At 39.1% G+C, this 24801-nt stretch overlaps 1 protein-coding gene across 11 annotated transcripts in view; it reads right to left on the bottom strand.

The window, feature by feature from the left end:
* Positions 1–24801, bottom strand: part of RRAGB (Ras related GTP binding B) — a 49435-nt gene that overhangs the window by 5759 nt on the left and 18875 nt on the right. For 10 of the 11 annotated variants that reach the window (XM_026489346.4, XM_048213700.2, XM_026489348.4 and 7 more), the window contains 2 exons: positions 7247–7342; positions 4950–5072 (listed from right to left, as the gene is read on the bottom strand). The exons of the other annotated variant lie outside the window; for it this stretch is intronic. In XM_026489346.4, the coding sequence (XP_026345131.1) occupies positions 4950–5072; positions 7247–7342 (219 nt within the window). The remainder of the gene's footprint in view (positions 1–4949; positions 5073–7246; positions 7343–24801) is intronic. 11 annotated transcript variants of the gene reach the window in all.

Genomic DNA, 24801 nt, shown 5'->3' with positions numbered 1-24801 from the left:
AGGAACAATTGGGACATGGATGTCCACTCACACCACTTTTATTCAACATAGCACTGGAAGTCCTAGCCACAGCAATCAGACAGCAAAAAGGAAAAAAAGCCATCTAAATTGGTAAGGAAGACATAAAACATTGACAACTGGCAGAGGACATGAAACTATATATATGGAAAACCTGAAAAACTGCACCAAAAAACTGCTAGAACTGATAAATTTATTAAAGTCACAGGATACAAAATCAGTGTACAGAAATCTCTTGCACATCTATATACCAATAATGAAGCAGCAGAAAGAGAAATTACAAAAGCAACACCATTTATAATTGCAACAAAAATATGAAGATACCTAGGAATAAACCTAGCCAAAGAGATGAAAGACTTGTACTCTGAAAACAATGAAACACTGATAAAAAAAAATTGAAGAGGACACAAAGAAATGGAAAAACACTGCATGCTCAGGGACTGGAAGAGCAAATCTTGTTAAAATGTCCATACTACCCAAAGCAATCTACACATTTAATGAAATCTCTATCAACATACCAACAATTTTTCACAGAACGAGAAGAAACAATTTTAATATTTGTATGGAACCATAAAAGACTGCGAATAGACAAAGGAATCTTGAAAAAGAAAAGCAATGCTGGAAGCATCACAATTCTGGACTTCAAGTTATATTACAAAGCTGTAGTGATCAAAACAGTATGGTAATGGCACAAAAACAGACACAGAGAGCAATAGAAGAGAACAGAATAGAACAGAATAGAAAATCCAGGAATAGGGGCGCCTGGGTGGCACAGCGGTTAAGCGGCTGCCTTCGGCTCAGGGTGTGATCCCGGCGTTATGGGATCGAGCCCCACATCAGGCTCCTCCGCTAGGAGCCTGCTTCTTCCTCTCCCACTCCCCCTGCTTGTGTTCCCTCTCTCGCTGGCTGTCTCTATCCTGTCGAATAAATAAATATTTAAAAAAAAAGAAAATCCAGGAATAAATCTACAATTATATGTTCAGGAGGAAAAAACATATAATGGGGAAAAGACAGTCTCTTCAACAAATGATGTTGGGAAAACTGGACAGCAACATGCAAAAGAATGAAACTGAACCACTTTCATACACCATACACAAAAGGATGAAAGACCTAAATGTGAGACCTGTAACCATAAAAATCTCAGAAGAGAACAGAAGCAGTAACTTCCTTGACATCAGTCATATAATCCTGTTGCTAGATATGTCTCCTGAAGCAAGGGAAACAAAAGCAAAAATAAACTACTGGGACTACATCAAAATTAAAAGCTTCTGCACAGCAAAGGAAACAATCAACAAAACTTAAAAGCAACTTACGGAATGGGAGAAGATATTTGCAAATGACATATCTGATAAAAGATTAACACCCCCCCAAAAAAAAGAATTTCTATAACGTAACACCCCAAAAATTGAATAATCCAGTTAAAAAATGGGCAGAAGACATGAACAAACATTTCTCCAAAGACATACATATGGGCAACAGACACATGAGAAAATGCTCAACAGCATTCATCACCAGGAAAATACAAATGACACTACAGATAAAAAACTGGTATCCAAGATCTACAAAGAACTTCTCAAACTCAATACACAAGAAACAAACAAATCATAAAATGGGCAGAAGATATGAAGACACTTTTCCAATGAAGACATACAAATGGCTAGCAGACACATGAAAAAATGTTCAAAATCATTAGCCATCAGGGAAATTCAAATCAAAACCACACTAAGACACCACCTTATGCCAGTTAGAATGGCAAAAATTGACAAGGCAAGAAACAACAATTGTTGGAGAGGATGTGGAGAAAAGGGATCCCTCCTACATTGTTGGTGGGAATGCAAGTTGGTACAGCCACTCTGGAAAACAGTGTGGAGTTCCCTTAAAAAGTTAAAAATTGAGCTACCCTATGACCCAGCCATTGCACTACTGGGTATTTACCCCAAAGATACAGACGTAATGAAGAAAAGGGCCATATGCACCCCAATGTTCATAGCAGCATTGTCCACAATAGCTAAATCATGGAAGGAGCCAAGATGCCCTTCAACAGATGACTGGATTAAGAAGTTGTGGTCCATATATACAATGGAATATTACTCAGCTATCAAAAAGAACGATTTCTCGACATTTGCTGCAACATGGACGGCACTGGAGGAGATAATGCTAAGTGAAGTAAGTCAAGCAGAGAAAGACAATTATATGGTTTCTCTCATCTATGGAACGCAAGAAGTAGGAAGATCGGTAGGAGAAGAAAGGGATAAAGAAAGGGGGGGGGCACTCAGAAGGGGGAATGAAGCATGAGAGACTATGGACTCTGAGAAACAAACTGAGGGCTTCAGAAAGGAGGGGGCGGAGGAATGGTATAGGCTGGTGATGGGTAGTAAGGACGGCACGTATTGCATGGCGCACTGGGTGTTATATGCAACTAATGAATCATCGAACTTTACATCAAAAACCAGGAATGTACTGTATGGTGACTAACATAATATAATAAAAATATTATTATAATAATAAAAAAAGAAAATACAAATCAAAACTACAATGAGCTATCACCTCACAGCTGTTAGAATGGCTAATTTGAACAACACAAGAAACAACAGGTGTTGGCGAGAATGTGGAGGAAAAAGAACTTTCTTGCACTGTTGGTGGGAATGCAAACTGGTGCAGCCACTCTGGAAAACAGTATGGAGCTTCCTCAAAAAGTTATAAACACAACTACCTTATGATCCAGGAATTGCAGCACTGGGTGTTTATCCAAATAATACAAGAACAAATTTAAAGGGATATATACACCCACCCCTAAATTTATAGTAGCATTATTTACAATAGCTAAGATACAGAAGCAGCCCCACTGTCCATCAAAAGATGTCACACACACACACACACACACACACACACACACACACATGAATATTACTCAGCCATAAAAAAGAATGAAATCTTGCCATTTGCAACGACATGGATTGAGTTGGAGAGTACTATCCTGAATGAATAAGTCAGTCAGAGAAAGACAAATACCATATGATTTTACTGACATGTGGAATTTAAGAAACAAACACACAAAGGGAGAAAATAAGAAAGTGAGAGTGACAAATCAAGAAACATACTTTTAATTATAGTGAACAAACTGATGGTTACTAGAGGGCAGATAGGTGGGGGGGATGGATTCAACAGATGATAGTGATTAAGAAGTGCAGTTGTGGTGATGAGCACAGTGTGATGTATGGAATTGTTGAATCCCTATATTGTATACCTGAAACTAATATAACACATATGTTAACTGGAATTAAACATTTAAAAAATTATAAATAAAATAAGCATTAAAAACAATAATAATCTTAACTAAAGGATTCCCATCTATGAGGATTTACTATTTATAAATAAACTTATTCATTATGGACATCCATGTTAGCTAAAAATACTTCCCCTAACACCTTCAGATTTTAATAAAACCATGTATTTTCTACGGAATGAATAGTCAGATATAATGTTTCTAGTAGGAAGCAAAAGTGAATTGCTCGCCAGAAGAAAATTCACAGGGCAATTTACTGAAACCATGTGAAACTTTCAAAACGTAATTCCTAGACCAATGATGGAACAGGGTGCTTGCTTGACTTCAACCTCCTCAGTGAAAATGGTCCATCACAACTAATCTTGGTCTTCAAGAGAAGCCAAAGCCACCTGTTACTGTTAGTGAGGAATAGGGAGCTTAGATTAGATTAGGTTAACCTCTATGATCATATGTGGTAGATAAGGCAGGAGAATGGGATTTTGCCATGCCATGTACACCAAGATGTTCAGAATAGCTCACTTGTTTGTTGCTTTTTACATTATCAGCAAAAGAGGCCCCTGCCAGTGGGTTGAGGCAGAAAGACACTCTAGTTATGACTCCTTGCCACAGCTGTACCACTTAGAAGGAAGTATGACTCACAAACATGGCTACTGTTACAAACAGTGTTTCCACAAAGGAAGGAGTAAAAATCAGTCTGCATTCTCTGCCCTCTGTTGTTAAAATAGCAAAAGGAACCAACATTTAATAGTTTGCTGAGTATATGCTAACCTTTGCATTAGGCCTTAACATTATATTGTCCCATTTTAACCCACACAATAAACTTATGATATGGATATACTTTCTCCATTTTATAGAAGGGGAACCAAGTTCAGAGATTTAGAAATGTGTTTTAAAATCAACAGGCATTAAATGAATGAATGAATGAATGAATGAATGAATGAATGAATGAAAGAAATCACCAGGCACTGGTAGAGCTCAGAAACAAATTATTTACTGTGAGTTGTTCTTACAGTTATACTTATTAAACTGATCAGCAATTCCTTATGCAGCGCTTTGTGACATCTCAAATTTGTTATTGTTCTTTAAAATTTTACTACAAATAAAATATTGCATCCCCCTCGGGGCCATATACACAGTAGGCTCTATAGTTAAGCTGAATTTATATAAGAAAAATAAAAATACCAAGGTGCCTCTTTCCCCTTCCACCTCTCCACCTGAATTCTTAGTTATGTCACCGAGATGACCATTACACCTCTCCCATGTTAAAAGTCTTCAAATAAATCTTTTGGAGAAAGGAGTGGGATGAGAATTTTCTGAAAAGGAAAATACCCCTCATTTCACAATAAAAGTCAATAGGAATTTAGGAATCCTTTAGCACAAATGAATTATTAGCAGAAATAATCTAAACTCTACAATAAGGCGTACTTGTAAAAATCTAAGTTTTACTAACTACTAAAGAGCTATACACCAAAGGACTTCTTTCAGGTCACTTGCTAACAATACTACTTTGTAAATAAAGTTATACATGCTGATGTAATAACAAGAGGGAAAAAGGTTTTTCCTGAAAGTAGCAAAATGTTGTTCTCTGTTGCTGGACAGAAGAAGGTTAAGTGTGAAGTACATCTGCAGAGCAGAAATTTCTCACCAGAAAAGTAGCTCTTTCAAACAAAAGCACTTCATCAGCCTCGATAATTTCAGCAAAATTCCTTAGGTTCATTTCCAGCTGCTGAACATTGGGAATCAGCTGATAAACAATGCTGGACCAAGCCTAACAGAACAGAAGTACAGTGTAATATTACCAACAGGTAGCCAGTCGCAGACCTTTGCAAATGAGTAAGTACATTATAACATATGGACAGCAAAATATGGTAATAGTTGAGTCCCAAACAAATACTGGCAACAAATATGATATAACACAAATAAAATGAGAAGATGAAGCTAATATTTGATTTTTATTCTTCAGCTGGAATTTCTTAAAGTTTTAAACACTTATAAAATGCTGGAGAAACTTCTTTCCATTGATAATTTAAAAAAAATAATAATTTAATTCCATCATGTTTGCCTAAAGAATAATTAAAAACTCTGATATACTGGGCCAAATAAAAAGTTTCTAATCCAGCCATTCAACAAATATTTAAGTCCAATAATGTAGACTGCTCTAAGGATCAGAACTTAATAATGCTATATGATCAGAACTTAATGCATACTTAACATAAATCTAAGAATCAATTTTGTAAAAATATCAGTCACATGGAAAAATGGCCCCTCCCAATGGGATAACATACAAAAGAAATTACAAAAGAAATTAGTGGCATTATCATTCCAAAAGGTTTATTGTCAGCTATATAAATTATTGATCCAATTGAATTAAAAATGGTCCATTGTTGTGTTTCCCTAAAATAGACTTTATCCAGAGAAGTATGACTAACATAAAGAGTTGGAATTTACCATACCCTCCCTCTATTCTCTTAAGGCTCTTTTATTTGCATTTCCATTGTAATAATTCCTTCTAATTTGTCTAGTAAGCTGTACAATGTTCTTCTCTCCCCTACTAGAGGGCAGGAACCTGGTCTTAGTCATTTGTGTGTCCAAAAACATCAAGCAGATATGCAATGAGTGCTTGTAGAATAAAACAATATAAAAATTTAAGTCAGCTCTATGCAACATTGATGTAAGAGATAGTAGTGCTATGTCTCTGTTCCAATTAGTTTTATTACTTAAGCATGGGGGTTCAGGTTCCAAGTTCCCAGGTCGGTGTTAATGTCACTGCTGAATTTACCTTGGAGAAGGCACCAAAGCTAACCACAGCAGAGACATTGTCACTCACAGCAGTGTTGTGATTAGCCAATTGTCTTTGGTCGTGTTATGTATTGCCATCCTTCACACCGCAGTTGGTTCTTATCAGTGCGTCATGTCCATCCTTATTCACGGTTACCTGTTCTATGGGAATAAGGCTTTGAGAGAAATTCGGCCCAAATTAATCTAAAGCAGTATTTCCTAGACAGGTATCTCAAAATGATCTGTTATAAGAGTGAGGCTGGGTCAACATAATATTGGGAAAAAATGAATTAGTTTAAAAAATAAATCAATGGTTTCTCCTTGGCAAATCAGGTTTCTGTGCTTCTCTGGTTGTAGATACTTGTCAGATGCAGTTGATACTGAGGCTGTAGCTACCAATGACAGAGAAGGATGCTTTCCCACCCACAGTCAGACTTGTCAATGGATACTAGCAGCAGTCTGAAGGAAAGGTCTGACCACTAAAGGACCCCAAAGAAGCCAGTCTTTCAAATCACTAGATCTCGTAGGAGAAAGAGAGGAAGCAGGATAAGGAGCCTATGTGCTAATAAGGTGATTTCAGCTTAGTCCGTAACACAGCTATTGTTGTAACCTCTACAACTACTGCAAACAGTATGGTATTCATTCCAACAATGGAAACAATCCTGGTTGAAAGAATGCTAGTCCCCAATTTGGCATGAAAGTTGAAGATACCATATTCTAGGCATAAAGCATCTCATTATAAGACTCCTTTCTCCAATCTCTTCCCTAAATATTGTTATTCTATGCCATCCAAATGGAGGCAGACTAGTTTATATCCTGAAGAGGTACCTGAATATTATATATAGCTCCAATCAGCATTGAGACCACAACAGGTCACAGTGGATGTTGGCCAAACCGCTGCTGTCACAAACATCAGTATGAAATTAATCATCATAAAACTGGATAATTCAGTGTGACTTGGTAGGTATCTCAACACAATCTAAGATCAAACCCAAAATCTCTTAAGGTTAAGTTTGATATTTTTCAAACAATATATCATAGATTATATATTTTTTTAATTCAACACATATAAACGGGTATGATAGAGTTTAAAATCTTTTAACAATACCCTTTTAGTTTTTTCTCATGTTCTTAAAATAAGGGAACTCAGGGAAACATACACACCTTATAAAGAGTTTCATCCCAGATAGATGTTCGGAAACAAGAACATTCCAATGGGCGAGACAACCGCCTCAGATCTTCTTCTCGCTCTTTAAAAATCTGAATTAAAAAGTCCACATATAGATCAGCATACAACAGCTCTTCTCTTCCATTGCAAAATCTGAGATGTAATTATTTCAGTGTTTTAAACAGGAGCATTTCCTCGTTCCTCAGAGGAATTTTTCAGTGTGTACATTACTTCATGCACTAGGATGGCAGAAATTATTTCAGGTCAGGTCTAAAAGTACAACAGCTACTAAAATTCCTCAGGCCTCTGCTGCTTGTGCCGAGTACTCACTGAGAGCACTGTGTTGGGAAAAAAAATTTACCATACAGAGGAACGTTAATAAAATATATCTAACGGTCCAAATCAGCTAATCTGTGTCATTTTTAGATAGTGATATTGTAATTTTTTTAATAATAATTTTTTATTATGTTATGTTAGTCACCATACAGTATATCCTTAGTTTTTGATGTAATGTTCCATGATTGATTATTTGTGTATAACACCCAGTGCACCATGCAATACATGATAATGTAAATTAAAAGACTTTAACCTTTGTAGATACCTTTCTCTCACACAAATATATGCATACACTCATATATATTATTTCTGAATGGTCTGTATTTATTTGGCTATACAGATATAACTCCCCCACCACACACACAAACACAAATATCTATCTTGGATATGCATCTATGTACATATGCCCACATACACATTAAAGAATATCTATTTGTACAAATATATATCCACAGATATTTTCCATGACTGGGTGGATTTGTAGTGAGCTTGTGTACACACTGTGATAGTTAATTTTATGTATCAACATGGCTAGGCCACAGTACCCAGACATCTGATCAAACACCAGTTTAGATCTTATTGTGAAGTGTTTTTAAATGAGATTAATATTTATGTCAGTAGAGTAAGTAAAGCATATTCCCCTCCATAATGTGGGTTGGCTTTATGCAATTAACTGAAGGCCTTAAGAGACGAAGACCACCATCCCACAGGAAAGCGGAATTATGCCTCCAGCCTGACTTCTGACTTGCAATACAACAATTACTCTCTCCTGGGTCTCCAGCCTACCAGCCTGCCCTGCATATTTTGGACTTGCTAGTCTCAATAACTGTATAAGTCAATTCTTTAAAAACTAATCAATCAATCTATCAGCCAATCCCTCTCTTTACACACACACACACACACACACACACACACACACACACTTACTGGTTCTGTTTATCTGGAGAACCCACACACATACAGAGGGAAATACCCTAGCCACTCTGACTTCAAGACTTGGAAGTTTGAATCTTTAATGAAATGGAGTATACTTTTTTTAATTGAGTTTAAAATCCCACAAAGAAGATTAATATATTTTTGAGGACATATAAGCATGTAAGAAACAATAAGTTGATTAATAAATAATGAAAAGTAATTTTAAAAATCCATAAGGATGTCATTTGTTGGAATGCTCTGTTTTTCTATTGCAAATTGGGCCAGGGAATATAATAATTTTTAAAGGAAACAGAACAGAAAACAAAACAACAGCAAGAATAACAATAACACAGCCCTCAGAGTCTCAAGACCCAACCTACATACAGGATTTTCTGCTGAATTACAATGGAATTAATACTTAGTGAGAAAAAGAGAGGGAGAAGGAAGAAAGACTAGATACTCAAAAGGACAGAATCCTGTCAAGTCATTTGTGAAAGCCTGCAAGCTTACTTAGAAACACCAAAACATGCCCAAACACTGAAGAAACACTGAAGGCAATACTGTAACTAGTTATAGAATAAAAGTATTCCTAACCACAGCTGCTACCAAGAAAAAAAAATCCTTTAAATAAAGGGTATCCTTAGACTCCTAGGCTCTAATCCAAAAAGGAACAGAATTCTTCTACATCACCAAAATATTCTAAAACTGCTTTTTCTACTGTTATCCTTAGAGGATCTTATCTTTCAGCTTAGACTTTACAATCAAATCCTCTTATTTTATACTGTATAAAAACTAAAGCTGAACTATATATTTGTCCCTTGCCAGTCTTGGGGTCTCATAGCTAACTAGGAGTCCGTTCTTTCTACTGTGTCCTCTTTGGTTTAACTTTATGTGTACTAATCCCCATGCTAGAAAAGAGGGCAAAGATACCATATCACTGCAATTAAAAGGGACTTGGCATTGAGTTCAACACAGTGTGACTGGCACTTTCATTGGTGCATATGTGTTTCCTAAGCCAACCCAGTGATAGCTATAATCTTTTCTCATCTCACCCCTGGTGGGTCTTCTAGCCTGGACAATAACTGCCTATTCTGAAGGACAATAAAACAGGGGCAACAAACATAAAGATATATAAAGGAGGATATACATGGGGAAAGTGGTGGAGTAGGAGGATACTAAGCTCACGTTGTCCCACAGACATGCATATATAACAGCCACATCAGTGCCAACAATCCAGAAAATGACCCAAAGACTGGCAAAACAGACTTTCCACAGCTGATCATAGAGAGAAGAACACACTGAAAAGGGTAGGAGGGGCAGAGATGTGGGGAACCAAACTCTCAGCCAGACTAACAAATGGGAGGGATACCAAAAGAATGAAGAAGGGAGAGCAGCAGACCCACACCCCAGACATAGGTGCACTAGATGCATTAGGAAGATGAGTCCCCATAACATTTGGCTTTGAAAACAAGCAGAGCTTAACTTTGTGAGCTTTTATAACCAGGGAGCTTAACTTCATTTACTTTAAAATCAGTTGGCTCAGCTCTGGGAGAGCTGGACGGCAATAGGAAATTAAGTCTTCATCCTCAAAGAGCCATCATATCAAACATCCACTGAGATACAGCATAGAAGCAACAGTGTGAAAAGTGCCTAGGGTACACATGAAAGAGGTTTATTTACTAATCTTAGGACATATGAAAGAGGGCAAGCGATCTTTAGGAGACTTCTCCAAGAACAAAAGAACTGGTGGGTGCCATTTCTCTCTGCACCCCCAAGCCTAGTTAGCTGGACACTTGCAGAAAACACCACAGGCACTCTCCACTTTCCTTGCTAAAACTATGTACCTGACCACCACAATCTCCTGCAGATCCATCCTATCCAACCTGCCCCACACAGCAGGAGTCCCTCCAAAGCAGCTCCTGCATGTCTCATCCTGCAAGGAGCCCTGGCAGTGGCCAGGACCATTCCAAAGTGACTCCTGCCTTGAAGAGAAGGGATGATAACAATAAACACAGCCCCAGCAGCCAAACCTTATAACTGGTAGTGCAAAGAGAGTGCCCTGTCAAAAAGTACATCTGCAGCCCCTGCAGGAATCTGGCCTGACTCCTGGCCCTACACACCAACAAAAACCTCTCAGGGGACAAAGCAGGGAGAGCATCCTGCAGGTTGGTGCTTCTGTAGCTCCTGCAAACATGCTGAGGGCAGGCATCTGGTCTGACTGCTGAAACCATCCAATGATAAGTCCACCGCAGCCTCAGACTAACTGCTAACAGGACCAAATCCTACCCAGTATGCACAACAGGCAAAGCAGGCCATTGTAGCATACTGATCTGAAGGCAAACACAGCTCAAACAGAAGAGTAGGGTGCACACAATCCACATAGGAGAAACTCCTGTAGCACCTGGTTCTGTTAAAAAGGGGACATTGTGATGTACTATATGGTGACTAACATAACATAATAAAAAATTTTTAAAAAAGGGGACATTGTACTACAGGCCACCAAAGGATCTTTTCTTCATTAGGCCATTACTTTCAATATCAGGAGACATAACTGATGATGTTCCTAATACACAGAAACAAACACAGAAAGTCAGATAGAATGAGACAGATGAATATGTCCCAAATGAAAAAAACAGGACGAAACAACAGCAAAACAGCTAAATGAAATGATAAGCAATATGTGTGATAAAGAGCTCAAAAAATGGTCATAAAATACTCACTGAATTTCAGAAAAGAGTGGGGATCTCAGTGAGATCCTCAACAAAGAGACAGAAAAGCAAATAAGAAATGAAGAACTCAATAAATGAAATTAAAAATACACAAGAGGGAATCAGTAACAGACTAGAGGAGGCAGAAGAATGGACCAGAGAGCTGGAACACAGAGTAGGTAATAGAAAGCAACTAAACTTAAGAGCAAAAAAAAAGGAAAAATAAAAAATAAGAATAGGTTAAGGAAATTCAGCAACATAATCAAGTGTAATAACACATTATAGGGATTCCAGAAGACAGAAGGGGCAGAAAATTTATTTGAAGAAATAATAGCTGAAAAATTCCTTAATCTGGAGAAAGAAACAGATATCTAGATCCAGGAGGCCCAGACAGCACCCAAAAAACCAACCTGAGGAAGCCGACACGAAGACACATAAAAATTAAAATGGCAAAAAGTAGTGATAAAGAGAGAATTTTAAAAGCAGCATGAGAAAATTATACACAAAGGAAATCCGATAAGGCTATCTACTGCTTTTTCAGCAGAAACTTGGCAGACCAGAAGGCAGTAGCAGGACATATTCCAAGTACCAAAGGGAAAAAATCTACAACCAAGAATACTTTACCCAGCAAGTCATCATTTAGAATAGAAGGAGAGAGAGAGTTTCCTAGACAAACAAAAGTTAAAGGAGTTCATCACTAAACCAGCCTTCCAATAAAAGTTAAAGGGAATTCGTTGAGGGGGAAAAAAGGCCATAATCAGGAGAAAGAAAATTATGAAAGGAAAACATTTCATAGGTAAATACAAATATAATGAAAGTAGTAGACTAATCACTTGCAAAATCAGTATGGAGGTTAAATGCAAAATGAATAAAATCAATTACAGCTATAAAAATCAATCTATGGATTCACAAAATAAAAAGATACAAATTATGACATTGTATACATAAAACATTGTTGGAGGGGAGTAAAAATTTAGTACTTTTAGAACGGGTTCAAATTTAAATGACCATCAACTTAATATAGACTGCTATATGCATCAGATGTTATATACGAGCTTAATGGTAACCACAAATCAAAAACCTATAATAGATAACCAAAAAAAGGAGAAAGGGTAATCTAAGCACATCATTAAAGAAAGCCATCAAACCATAAAGGAAGAGAGAAAGAGAAGAAAAAAAGACACAGAAAAAGTACAAAAACTGTAAAACAAAAAACAAAATGACAATAAGTACATACCTAACAATAATTACATTGAATTTAAATGGACCAAATACTCCAATCAAAAGACACAGGGTGACTGAATGTATAAAAAGCAAGACCCATCCATATGCTGCCTACAAGAGACTCACTTCACACACCTAAAGACTGTGTGCAGGTTGAACGTGAAGGGATGGAAAAACATTAACCATGAAAACGGAAAGTGAAAACAAAGATGGGATAGCAATGCTTATATCAGACAAAAAAGACTTTAAAACAAACACTGTACAATGAAGCACACTACATTATGATTAAGGGAACAATCCAACAAGAGGATAGAACTATTATAAATATGCACTCAACATGGGAGTACCTAAATACATAATGAAACATAAACACAGGTGTGTATGGGTGACTCAGTGTGTTGAGTGTCCAACTCTTGGTTTCAGCTCAGGTCATGATCTCAGGGTTGTGAGATCAAGCTCTGTGCTCAGGGTCCACATGGAGCCTGCTTAGGGTTCTCTCTCTCCCTCTCCCTCTGCACCCCCTGACCCACTCACACTCTTGTTCTCTCTCTTTTAAAAAGAAAGAAAAGAAACATAAACACATAAACATAAACATAAAGACAAGCATTGAGAGTAATAAAATAATAGTAGGGGACTTTAACACCCCCACTAACATCGATGGATAGATCACCCAGAGAGAAAATCACCAAAAAACAGTGGACATTGGACCAGATATAACTAACAGATACACTCAGAACATTCCAACCTAAAACAGCAGAATACACTCTTTTAAAGTGCACATGGAACATTTTCCAGAATAGATCACAATATGCCACAAAACAAGTCTCAATAAATTAAAAAGGAGTGAAAGCATATTATGCATATTTTCTGACCACAATGGTACAAAACTAGAAATCAATCACAAGAAAAAATCTGGAAAGAACACAAATAGACGGAGGATAAATGACATGGTACTAAATAATGATGGGTCAATAAAGATAAAAGAGAAAATCAAACAACTACATGGAGCCGGTTCAAAGGTGGCAGAGGAGCAGGAGACCTAAAGTTCGTCTGGTCCCAGGAATTCAGCTAGAGAGCTAACAAACTATTCTGAATACCAGTGAACGCAACTGGAGAATGAAGAAAAGAGTAGCAGAAACTCTATGAACAGAAAAGTGACCACTTTCTGATAGGAAGAGAAAAGATGGTGGAGGACTAGGGGACCCCTTTCTCAGCTGGTCCACTGAGTCAAGCTGGATATCTACCAGACCATCCTGAAAACCCAGGGAATCAGCCTGAGACTCAGGAAGATACATCTGGATCTCTACAAACGAACATTGCCAGTGCTGAATATTGAGGTTGGAAACGGGGAGCCGTGAATCCCAACACAGATATCGGAAGATAAACGGGAGGGGGGGGAGCCGACGTGCTCGGGTGCCGGGAAGCAGTAGCCACTTGCACTGGGGAGCAGGCCGGACTCACGGACAGGCACCCATGACAGGACAGACTAAGACCATGAGCCTGGGCACGCACGTGCGACCAGACTGAAAACCGGAGCTCTGGAGCGCGCGTGAACCACACTGAAACAGGGAACTCAGAAGCGCCCGTGGGAACAAGGGGTGGCTGGCAGTGTTAGAAGCACAAAGGAGAGAGACATGCCGGCCCTGGAAGTGAGGGCTGGGAAACCGGCTGTGGGGCGCACAACCCAGGATGCTCCAGGGTTTTTGGCAGCACCGACAGAAACAGAGTTAAACTGGCCAAGAGAGCTCAGTGGAAAGCAGACTGTGATCTCTGTTCTGAGACAGAGGCTAGGATACGGCCGGCCACTGCTGCTCTGACTCTCAGAAGAGTCACAGAAAACCACCAGGGAAAGCCGCCAGAGAAAAAAGCCCGGAAATAACAGCTCAAATTGTGCCCATCCCCATCCCCCCTTGCAGGGGAAAGGGCGACTCTACCCAAACAGGTTTGCCTGAATATCACCATGGCGGGCCCCTCCCCCAGAAGGCAGGCTGAAAAATCAAGAAGGACACATCCCTAAGGCCCTATAAAACAAGTGCACACTGCTCGGGTCTTGGTCAATAATTTGGGCTCTGGGCATCCCCACAACCTCTCCTCATCAGAATGATGAGGAGAAATCCTTCCCAGCAGAGAAAAGATAAAAAGTCTGTGGCCTCTGCCACAGAACTGATGGATATGGATATAACCAAATTGTCAGAAATGGTGTTCAGAGTAACAATGGTCAAGATGATGTGTAGGCTTGAAAATATATTAACGAAAATATTAACGAGAATATAGAATCTCTAGGGTGGAAATGAGAGCAAATCTCGCAGAAATTAAAAATGCTATGAATCAAATGCAGTCAAAACTAGACTCTCTGACAGCCAGGGTAAATGGGGCAGAAGAATGAATTAGTGAATTGGAGGATGGGATGGTACAAGAGAAAGTTAAAACAGAAACTTGGCTCAAAAAAATCCAATCTCAAGAATGTAGGTTATGGGAGATTACTGCTGAATGAAACGTTCCAATGTCAGAAACATCGGCATCCCCGAGGGGGTGGAGAAAGAGAGAGGTCCAGAAGAGATATTTGAACAAATTGTAGCTGAAAACATCCCTAATCTAGCAAAGGAAACAAGCATTCGTGTCCAAGAGGCAGAGAGGACCCCTCCCAAGCTCAACTATGGCAAATCTATGCCACGTGACGTTATAATGCAATTCGCAAATATTACATCCAAGGATACAGTATTGAAAGAGGCCAGGGTGAAAAAATTTCTCACGTACAGAGGCAAAAATATCAGAATTACGTCAGCCGTGTCTACATAGACCTGGAATGAGAGAAAGGGTTGGCAGGGACTTTTTAAAGCTCTATCCGAGAAAAACATGCAGCCAAGGATCCTTTATTCAGCAAGGCTGTCATTCAAAATTGATGGAGAGATAAGGACTTTCCAAGATCACCAGACACTGACCAATTTCGTAACCACGAAACCAGCCCTATAGGAGATACTAAGAGGGGTTCCATAAAAGTAAAAAGGCCCCAAGAGTGATACAGAACAGAAATTTACAATCTATATAAACAAAGACTTCACAGGCAGCGTGACATAATAATAATCATATCTCTCAATAATCACTCTCAATGTGAATGGCCTAAATGCTCCCATAAAATGCCACAGGGTTGCAGATTGGATAAAAAGACATGACCCATCCATTTGCTGTCTACAGGAGTCTCATCTTGAACCTAAAGATATATCCAGATGAAAGTGAAGGGATGGAAAACAATTTTTCATGCTAATGGACCTCAAAAGAAAGCTGGGGTAGCAATTCTCATATCAGACAGATTAGATTTTAAACTAAAGACTGTAGTTAGAGATACAGAAGGACACTATATTATTCTTGTTTTTGTAGGTTTCTGTAAAAGAAAAAATCAATTTAAACAATTTATGGAGACCAACGAGAATGAAAACAGAACGGTCCAAAACCTATGGGACACTGCAAAGGCAGTCCTAAGGGGAAAATACATAGCCATCCAAGCCTCACTCAAAAGAAGAGAAAAATCTAAAATGCAGTTTTTATATTCTCACCTCAAGAAGCTGGAGCTGGAACAGAAGAACAGGCCAAACCCACGCACAAGAAGGCAGATGATCAAGATTAGAGCAGAGATCAATGAATTAGAAACCAGGAGCATGGCAGAGCAGATCAAAAGATCTAGAAGCTGGTTCTTTGAAAGAATAAATAAGATTGATAAGCCAATGAACAGACTTATTCAAAAGAATAGAGAAAGGACCCAAGTTAATAAAATTACGAATGAAAGGGGAGAGAGCACGACCAACACCAATGAAATACGAAGGATCATTAGAAACTTTTATCAACAGCTTTATGCCAATAAATTAAACAATCTGGAAGAAATGGATGCATTCCTGGAAACCTATAAACTACCAAAACTGAAACAGAAAGAAATTGATTTTTTTAAACAGACCGATTAACTATGAAGAGATTGAAGCAGTGTTCAAAAACCTCCCCCAAAAACAAGACTCCAGGGCCTGACAGATTCCCCGGGGAATTCTGCCAAACATGCAAAGAAGAAAAAATACCTATTCTCCTGAAGCTGTTTCAAAAAATAGAAACAGAAGGAAAACTACCAAACACATTCTATGAGGCCAGTATTACCTTGATCCCCAAACCAGGCAAAGAGCACATCAAAAAGGATGGATGACCTGAGGAACATGGATGCCAAAATTCTCAAGAAGATCCCAGCTAATAGGATCCAACAGTACATTAAAAGGATTATCCATCATGACCAAGTGGGATTCATCCCTGGGATGCAAGGATGGTTCAACATTAGGAAATCCATCATGTCAACAAGAAAAGAGTCAAGAACCATATGATCCTATCAACTGATGCAGAAAAAGCATCTCACATAATACAGCATCCTTTCCTGATTAAAATACTTCAGAGTGTAGGGACAGAGGGCACATTCCTCAATCTCATAAAAACCATCTATGAAAAGCCTACAGAAAATATCATTCTCAATGGGCAAAAGCTGGAAGCCTTTCCCTTAAGATCAGGAACTCGACAAGGATGCCCACTCTCGCCAGTATTATTCAACACAATACAAGAAGTCCTTGCAACAGCAATCAGACAACAAAAAGGGGTAAAAGGTATCCAAAGCAGCAAAGAAGAAGTCATACTGTCTCTCTTCACAGATGACAGGATACTCTATATGGAAAACCCAAAAGAATTCACGCCCAAACTACTAGAAGTTATAGAGCAATTCAGTAATGTGGCGGGATACAAAATCAATGCTCAGAAATCAGTTGCATTTCTATACATGAAAAATGAGACTGAAGAAAGAGAAATTAGGGAATCCATCCCATTTACAATAGCACCAAAAATCATACGTTACCTTGGAATTAACTTAACCAGAGATGTAAAGGATCTATATTCTAGAAACTACATATCACTCTTGAAAGACATTGAAGAAGACACAAAAAATGGAAAAATATTCCATGCTCATGGATGGGAAGAATTAACATAATTAAAATGTCTATGCTACCCAGAGCAATCTAAACTTTCAATGCTATCCCAATCAAAATACCAATGACGTTTTTCAGAGAACAGGAACAAACAATCCATAAATTTGTGTGGAACCAGAAAAGGCCGCGAATCCCCAAAGAATTGTTGAAAAGGAAAAACAAAGCTGGAGGCATCACAATGCCGGATTTCAAGCTGTACCACAAATCTGTGATCACCAAGACAGCACAGCAAGATACTGGCACAAAAACAGACATATAGGCCAATGGAACAGAAGAGAGAACCCAGAAATGGACCCTCGGCTCTTTGGGCAACTAATCTTTGACAAAGCAGGAAAAAACATCAAGTGGAAAAAAGACAGTCTCTTCAATAACTGGTACTGGGCAATTGGAAAGCTACATGCAAAAGAATGAAACTTGACCACTCTCTCACACCACACACGAAGATAAACTCAAATGGATGAAAGACCTCAATGTGAGACAGGAATCCATCAAAATCCTAGAGGAGAACATAGGCAGCAACCTCTACAACATCGGCCAAAGCAACTTTTTTCATGACACATCTCCAAAGGCAAGAGAAAGAAAAGAAAAAATGAACTTGTGGGACTTCATCAAGATCAAAATCTTCTGCACAGCCAAGGAAACAGTCAAAAAAACTAAGAGGCAGCGCACGGAATAGGAGAAGATATTTGCAAATGACACTAGAGATAAAAGGCTGGTAACCAAGATCTACAAATAACTTCTCAAACTCAATACACAGAAAACAAATAAATCAAAAAATGGGCAGAAGATATGAACAGACACTTTTCCAAAGAAGACATACAAATGGCTAACAGACACATGAAAAAATGTTCAAAATCATTAGCCATCAGGGAAATTCAAATCAAAACCACATCGAGATACCACCTTACGCCAATTAGGATGGCAAAAATTGACAAGGCAAGAAACAAATGTAGGAGAGGATGTGGAGAAAGAGGAACCCTCTTACATTGTTGGTGGGAATGCAAGTTGGTACAGCCACTTTGGAAAACAGTGTGGGGGTCTTTCAAATGTTAAAAATTGAGATACCCTATGATCCAGCCATTGCACTACTGGGTATTTACCCCAAAGATACAGACGTAGTGAAGAGAAGGGTCATATGCACCACGGTGTTCATAGCAGCGTTGTCTACCATAGCCAAATTGTGGAAGGAGCCTAGATGTCCTTCAACAGATAACTGGATTAAGAAGAGTGGTCCTAGAAAGATGTGGTCAGTATATACAATGGAATATTACTCAGCCACAAACAAAATGATTTCAAAACATTTGCAGTAACATGGACGGGACTGGAGGAGATAATGCTAAGCGAAATAAGTCAAGCAGAGAAAGACAATTATTGACAGGAGTTAAGATGGTGGAGGAATAGTGGTCCCCTTTTTCACCTGGTCCCGAGTCGAGCTGGATAGGTACCCGACCATCCTGAACATCCACGGAATCAGCCTGAGATGCAGGAAGATACATCTGGATCTCTACAAATGAACATCTACAGCGATGCGTATTGAGGTACGATGAGGGGAGCAATGAAGCCACGCATAGACATCGGAAGATAAACGGAGGAGAAAGGGAGCCGCCGCGTTCGGGAGCCGGGAAGCATTAGCCACCTGAACTGGGGAGCGGGCGGACTCGCGGACCCGCACCCGCAAGAGAGCAGACTGAAACCAAAGCCAGGGAACGCATGCAACCAGTCTGAAAACCGAGGCTCCGGAGCGCGCACGAACCACACTGGAACGGAGCACCAGAGCGCGCGGGGGCGGCTGGCGGCTGGCAGCTGGCGGTGTTAGAAACACAAAGGACAGAGAAGCGCCGGCCCTGGAAGTGAGGGATGGGACACTGGCTGTGGGGCGCACACCCCGGGACGCTGCAGGATTGAGAAGCACCAACAGAAACAGAGTTAACGTGGCCAGAACACCAGTGGAGAACCGTCTGCGATCCCTCTGTCCTGAGACAGAGGCTGAGATTCGGCTACTGCTGCTCTGACTCCCAGAAGAGGCACAGCAAACAGCCAGGGAAGGCCGCCAGAGACCAAAACCCTGGAAATACCGGCTAACAGTGTGCCCATCCCCATCCTCCCTCGCAGGGGACATGGAGACTCTCCCCGAACAGGGTTGCCTGAGTATCGGCATGGCAGGCCCCTCCCCCAGAAGGCAGGCTGAAAAATCAAGAAGCCCACATCCCTAAGGTCCCTATAAAACAAGTGCAACTGCCTGGGTCCTGGTCAATAACTTGGGCTATGGGAATCCCCACAAACTCTCCTAATCAGAATGACGAGAAGGAGAAATGGCCCCCAGCAAAAAAAAGATAAAGAGTCTATGGCCTCTGCCACAGAACTGATGGATACGGATATAACCAAATTGTCAGAAATGGAGTTCAGAGTAACAATAGCCAAGATGATGTGTAGACTTGAGAAAAGTACTAATGAAAATGTTAATGAGAATATAAATCTCTAAGGGCAGAAATGAGAGTGAATATGGCAGAAATTAAAAATTCTATGAATCATAAGGGGTGAAAAATTGATGCTCTGACAGCCAGGGTGAATGAGGCAGATGAACGTATCGGCAAATTGGAGGATGGGTTAGTAGAAGAGAAAGCTAAAATAGAAACTTGAAACAAAATAATCCAATCTCAGGAATGTAGGTTACGGGAGATTACTGACTCAATGAAATGTTCCAATGTCAGAATCATTGGCATCCCCAAGGGGATAGAGAAAAACAGAGGTCTAGAAGAGATAGTTGAACAAACTGTAGCTGAAAACTTCCCTAATCTAGCAAAGGAAAGAAGCATTCGTGTGCAAGAGGCAGAGAGGACCCCTCCCAAGCTCAACCACGACAAACCTACGCCACCACACATCATAGTGCATTTCGCAAATATTAGATCCAAGGATAGAGTATTGAAAGCAGCCAGGGCAAATAAATTTCTCACGTACCAAAGCAAAGGAATCAGAATTACGTCAGACCTCTCTACACAGACCTGGAATGAGAGAAAGGGTTGGGGGGGACATTTTTAAAGTTCTTTCAGAGAAAAACATGCAGCCAAGGATCCTCTATCCAGCAAGGCTTTCATTCATAATGGATGGAGAGATAAAGACCTTCCAGAATTGCCAGTCATTGACCAATTTCGTAACCACGACACCAGCCCTACATGAGATATTAAGGGGGGTTCTATAAAAGTAAAAAGGCCCCAAGAGTGATACAGAACAGAAATTCATAATCTATAGACACAAAGGCTTTACAGGCAACATGGAATCATTAAAATCATATCTCTCAATAATCAGTCTCAATGTAAATGGACTAAATGCTCCCATAAACGCCACAGGGTTGCAGATTGGATAAAAAGACATGACCCATCCATTTCCTGTCTACAAGAGACTCATTTTGAACCTAAAAATACATCCAGACTGAAAGTAAAGGGATGGAATACAATCTTTCATGCCAATGGATCTAGAAAGAAAGCTGGGGTAGCAATTCTCATATCAGACACATTGGATTTTAAACTAAAGACTATAGTTAGAGATACAGAAGGACACTATATTATTCTTAAAGGATATATCCAACAAGTGGATATGAGAATTATAAATATCTATGCCCCCAAAAGGGGAGCAGCAAGATACACAAGGCAACTCTTACCCAGAATAAAGAGACATATAGATAAAAATACGTTAATAGTAGGGTACCTCAACACTCCACTATCAGCAATACACAGAGCACCTAAGCAGAAAATCAACAAAGAAACAGGAGGTTTGAATGCTATACTCGACGAGTCGGACCTCATAGATATATATATATATATAGAAGACTACACCCCAGAACCAAAGAATACTCATTCTAATCTAATGCCCATGGAACATTCTCAACAATAGACCATGTTCTGGGTCACAAAACAGGTCTCAACCAACACCAAAAGAGTGAAATTATTCCCTGCATATTCTCAGACCACAACGCTTTGAAAGTGGAACTCAACCACAAGGAAAAATTTGGATGAAACTCAAACACTTGGAGACTAAGAACCATCCTGCTCAAGAGTGATTTGATAAACCAGGAAATCAAAAATCAAATTAAACAATTTATGGAGACCAACGAGAATGAAAACACAATGGTCCAAAACCTATGGGATACTGCAAAGGCAGTCCTAAGGGGGAAATACATAGCCATCCAAGCCTCACTCAAAAGAATAGAAAAATCTAAAATGCAGTTTTTATATTCTCACCTCAAGAAGCTGAACAGCAACAGAGGAACAGCCTAATCCATGCACGATAAAGCAGTCGAACAAGATTAGAGCAGAGATCAATGAATTAGAAACCAGGAGCACAGCTGAGGAGAACAACAGAGCTAGAAGTTGGTTCTTTGAAAGAATAAATAAAATTGACAAACTCTGGAAAGACTTATCCAAAAGAAGAGAGAAAGGACCCAAAGTAATAAAATTGTGAATGAAAAGGGAGAGGTCGCAACCAACACCAATGAAATTGGAAGGATTATTAGAAACTTTTATCAACAACTTTATGGTAATAAATTAAGCAATCTGGAAGAGATGGAGGCCTTCCTGGAACCCTATAAACTACCAAGACTGAAATAGGAAGAAATTGATTTTTTAAACAGACCAATTAATTCTGAAGAGATTGAAACAGTGATTAAAAACCTTCCAAAAAACAAAACTCCAGTGCCTGATGGTTTTCCCGGGGAATTCTACCAAACATTCAAAGAAAAATAATACTTATTCTCCTAAAGATATTTCAAAAAATAGAAACAGAAGGAAAGCTACCAAATTCATTCTATGAGGCCAATATTCCCTTGATCCCCAAACCAGGCAAAAAACCCATCAAAAAGGAGAATTACAGACCGATTTACCTCATGAATATGGATGCCAAAATTCTCAACAAGATCTTGCTAATAGAATCCAACAGTACATTAAAAGGATTATCCATCATGACCAAGTGGGATTAATCCCTGGGATGCAAGAGTGGTTCATATTCGCAAATCTATCAGTGTCATAGATTTCATCGAGAAGGAAAAAGCCAAAAATCATATGATTCTCTCAATAGATGTAGAAAAAGCATTTGACAAAATACAGCATCCTTTCCTGATTAAAACCCTTCAGAGTGTAGGGATACAGGGTACCTTCCTCAATCTCATAAAAACCATCTATGAAAAACCTACAGAAAATATAGTTCTCAATGGGGAAAAGCTGAAAACCTTTCCCTTAAGATCAGGAACACAAGATAGATGCCCACTCTCGCCATTATTATTCAACACAGTATTAGAAGTCCTCGCAACAGCAATCAGACAACAAAAAGGGGTAAAAGGTACCCAAAGCAGCAAAGAAATCATACTGTCTCTCTTCACAGATGACATGATACTCTATATAGAAAACCCAAAAGAATCTACTCCCAAACTACTAGATGTTATAGAGCAATTCAGTTTTGTGGTGGGATACAAAATCAATGCTCAGAAATCAGTTGCATTTCTATGCACTGGGTGTTATATGAAACTCATGAATCATCGAACTTTACATCAAAAACCAGGCATGTACTGTATGGTGACTAACATAATATAATAAAAAAATTTAAAAAATAAATAATAAAAAATATTTTAAAAAAAGAAATCAGTTGTGTTTCTTTTTTTTTTAAAGATTTTATTTATTTATTTAACAGAGATAGAGACAGCCAGTGAGAGAGGGAACACAAGCAGGGGGAGTGGGAGAGGAAGAAGCAGGCTCATAGCGGAGGAGCCTGATGTGGGGCTCGAACCCAGAATGCCGGGATCATGCCCTGAGCTGAAGGCAGATGCTTAACCGCTGTGCCACTCAGGTGCCCCATCAGTTGTGTTTCTATACATGAACAACGAGACTGAAGAAAGAGAAATTAGGGAATCCATCCTATTTATAATAGCACCAAAAATCATACGTTACTTTGGAATTAATGTAACCAGAGACGTAAAGGATCTATATTCTAGAAACTACAAATCACTCTTGAAAGACATTGAAGAAGACATAAAAAGATGGAAAAATATTCCATGCTCATGGATCGCAAGAATTAACATCGTTAAAATGTCCATGCTACCCAGAGCAATCTACACTTTCAATGCCATCCTGATCAAAATACCAATGACATTTTTCAAATAACTGGAACAAATAGTCCTTAAGTTTGTATGGAACCTGAAAAGGCCCCGATTCGCCAAGGAATTGTTGAAAAGGAAAAACAAAGCTGGAGGCATCACAATGCCGGATTTCAAGCTGTAATACAAAGCTGTGATCACAAAGACAGTATGGTACTGGCACAAAAACAGACACATAGACCAATGGAACAGAAGAGAGAACCCAGAAATGGACCCTCGGCTCTTTGGGCAACTAATCTTTGATAAAGCAGGAAAAAACATCCGATGGAAAAAAGACAGTCTCTTCAATAAATGGTGCTGGGAAAATTGGACAGCTACATGCAAAAGAATGAAACTTGACCACTCTCTCACACCATACACAAAGATAAACTCCAAATAAATGAATGACCTTGATGTGAGACAGGAATCCATCAAAATCCTAGAGGAGAGCATAGGCAGCAACCTCTACAACATTGGCCACTGCAACCTTTTTCATGACACATCACCAAAGGCAAGAGAAGCAAAAGATTAAATGAACTTGTGGGACTTCATGAATTAAAAAGCTTCTGCACGGGCAAGGAAACAGTCAAAAAAATTAAGAGGCATCCCACGGAATGGGAGAATATATTTGCAAATGATGCTACAGATAAAAGACTGGTATACAAGATCTACAAGGAACTCCTCAAACTCAACACACGAGAAACAAATAAACAAATCCTAAAATGGGCAGAAGATATGAACAGACACCTTTCCAATGAAGACATACAAATGGCTAACAGACACATGAAAAAATGTTCAAAATCATTAGCCATCAGGGAAATTCAAATCAAAACCACAGTAAGATATCACCTTATGCCAGTTAGAGTGGCAAAAATTGACAAGGCAAGAAACAACAATTGTTGGAGAGGATATGGAGAAAGGGGATCCCTCCTACATTGTTGGTGGGAATGCAAGTTGGTAGAGCCACTCTGGAAAACAGTGTGGAGGTCCCTTAAAAAGTTAAAAATTAAGCTACCCTATGACCCAGCCATTGCACTACTGGGTATTTACCCCAAAGATACAGATGTAGTGAAGAGAAGGGCCTTATGCACCCCAATGTTCATAGCAGCATTGCCCACAATAGCTAAATCATGGAAGGAGCTGAGATGCCCTTCAACAGATGACTCGATTAAGAAGATGTGGTCCATATATACAATGGAATATTACTCAGCTATTAAAAAGAACGATTTCTCAATATTTGC

Source organism: Ursus arctos, chromosome X (genome assembly GCF_023065955.2).
Source record: "Ursus arctos isolate Adak ecotype North America chromosome X, UrsArc2.0, whole genome shotgun sequence".
Classification (NCBI taxonomy): Eukaryota; Metazoa; Chordata; class Mammalia; order Carnivora; family Ursidae; genus Ursus; species Ursus arctos.
This window is presented reverse-complemented; position numbering and strand designations above follow the sequence as displayed.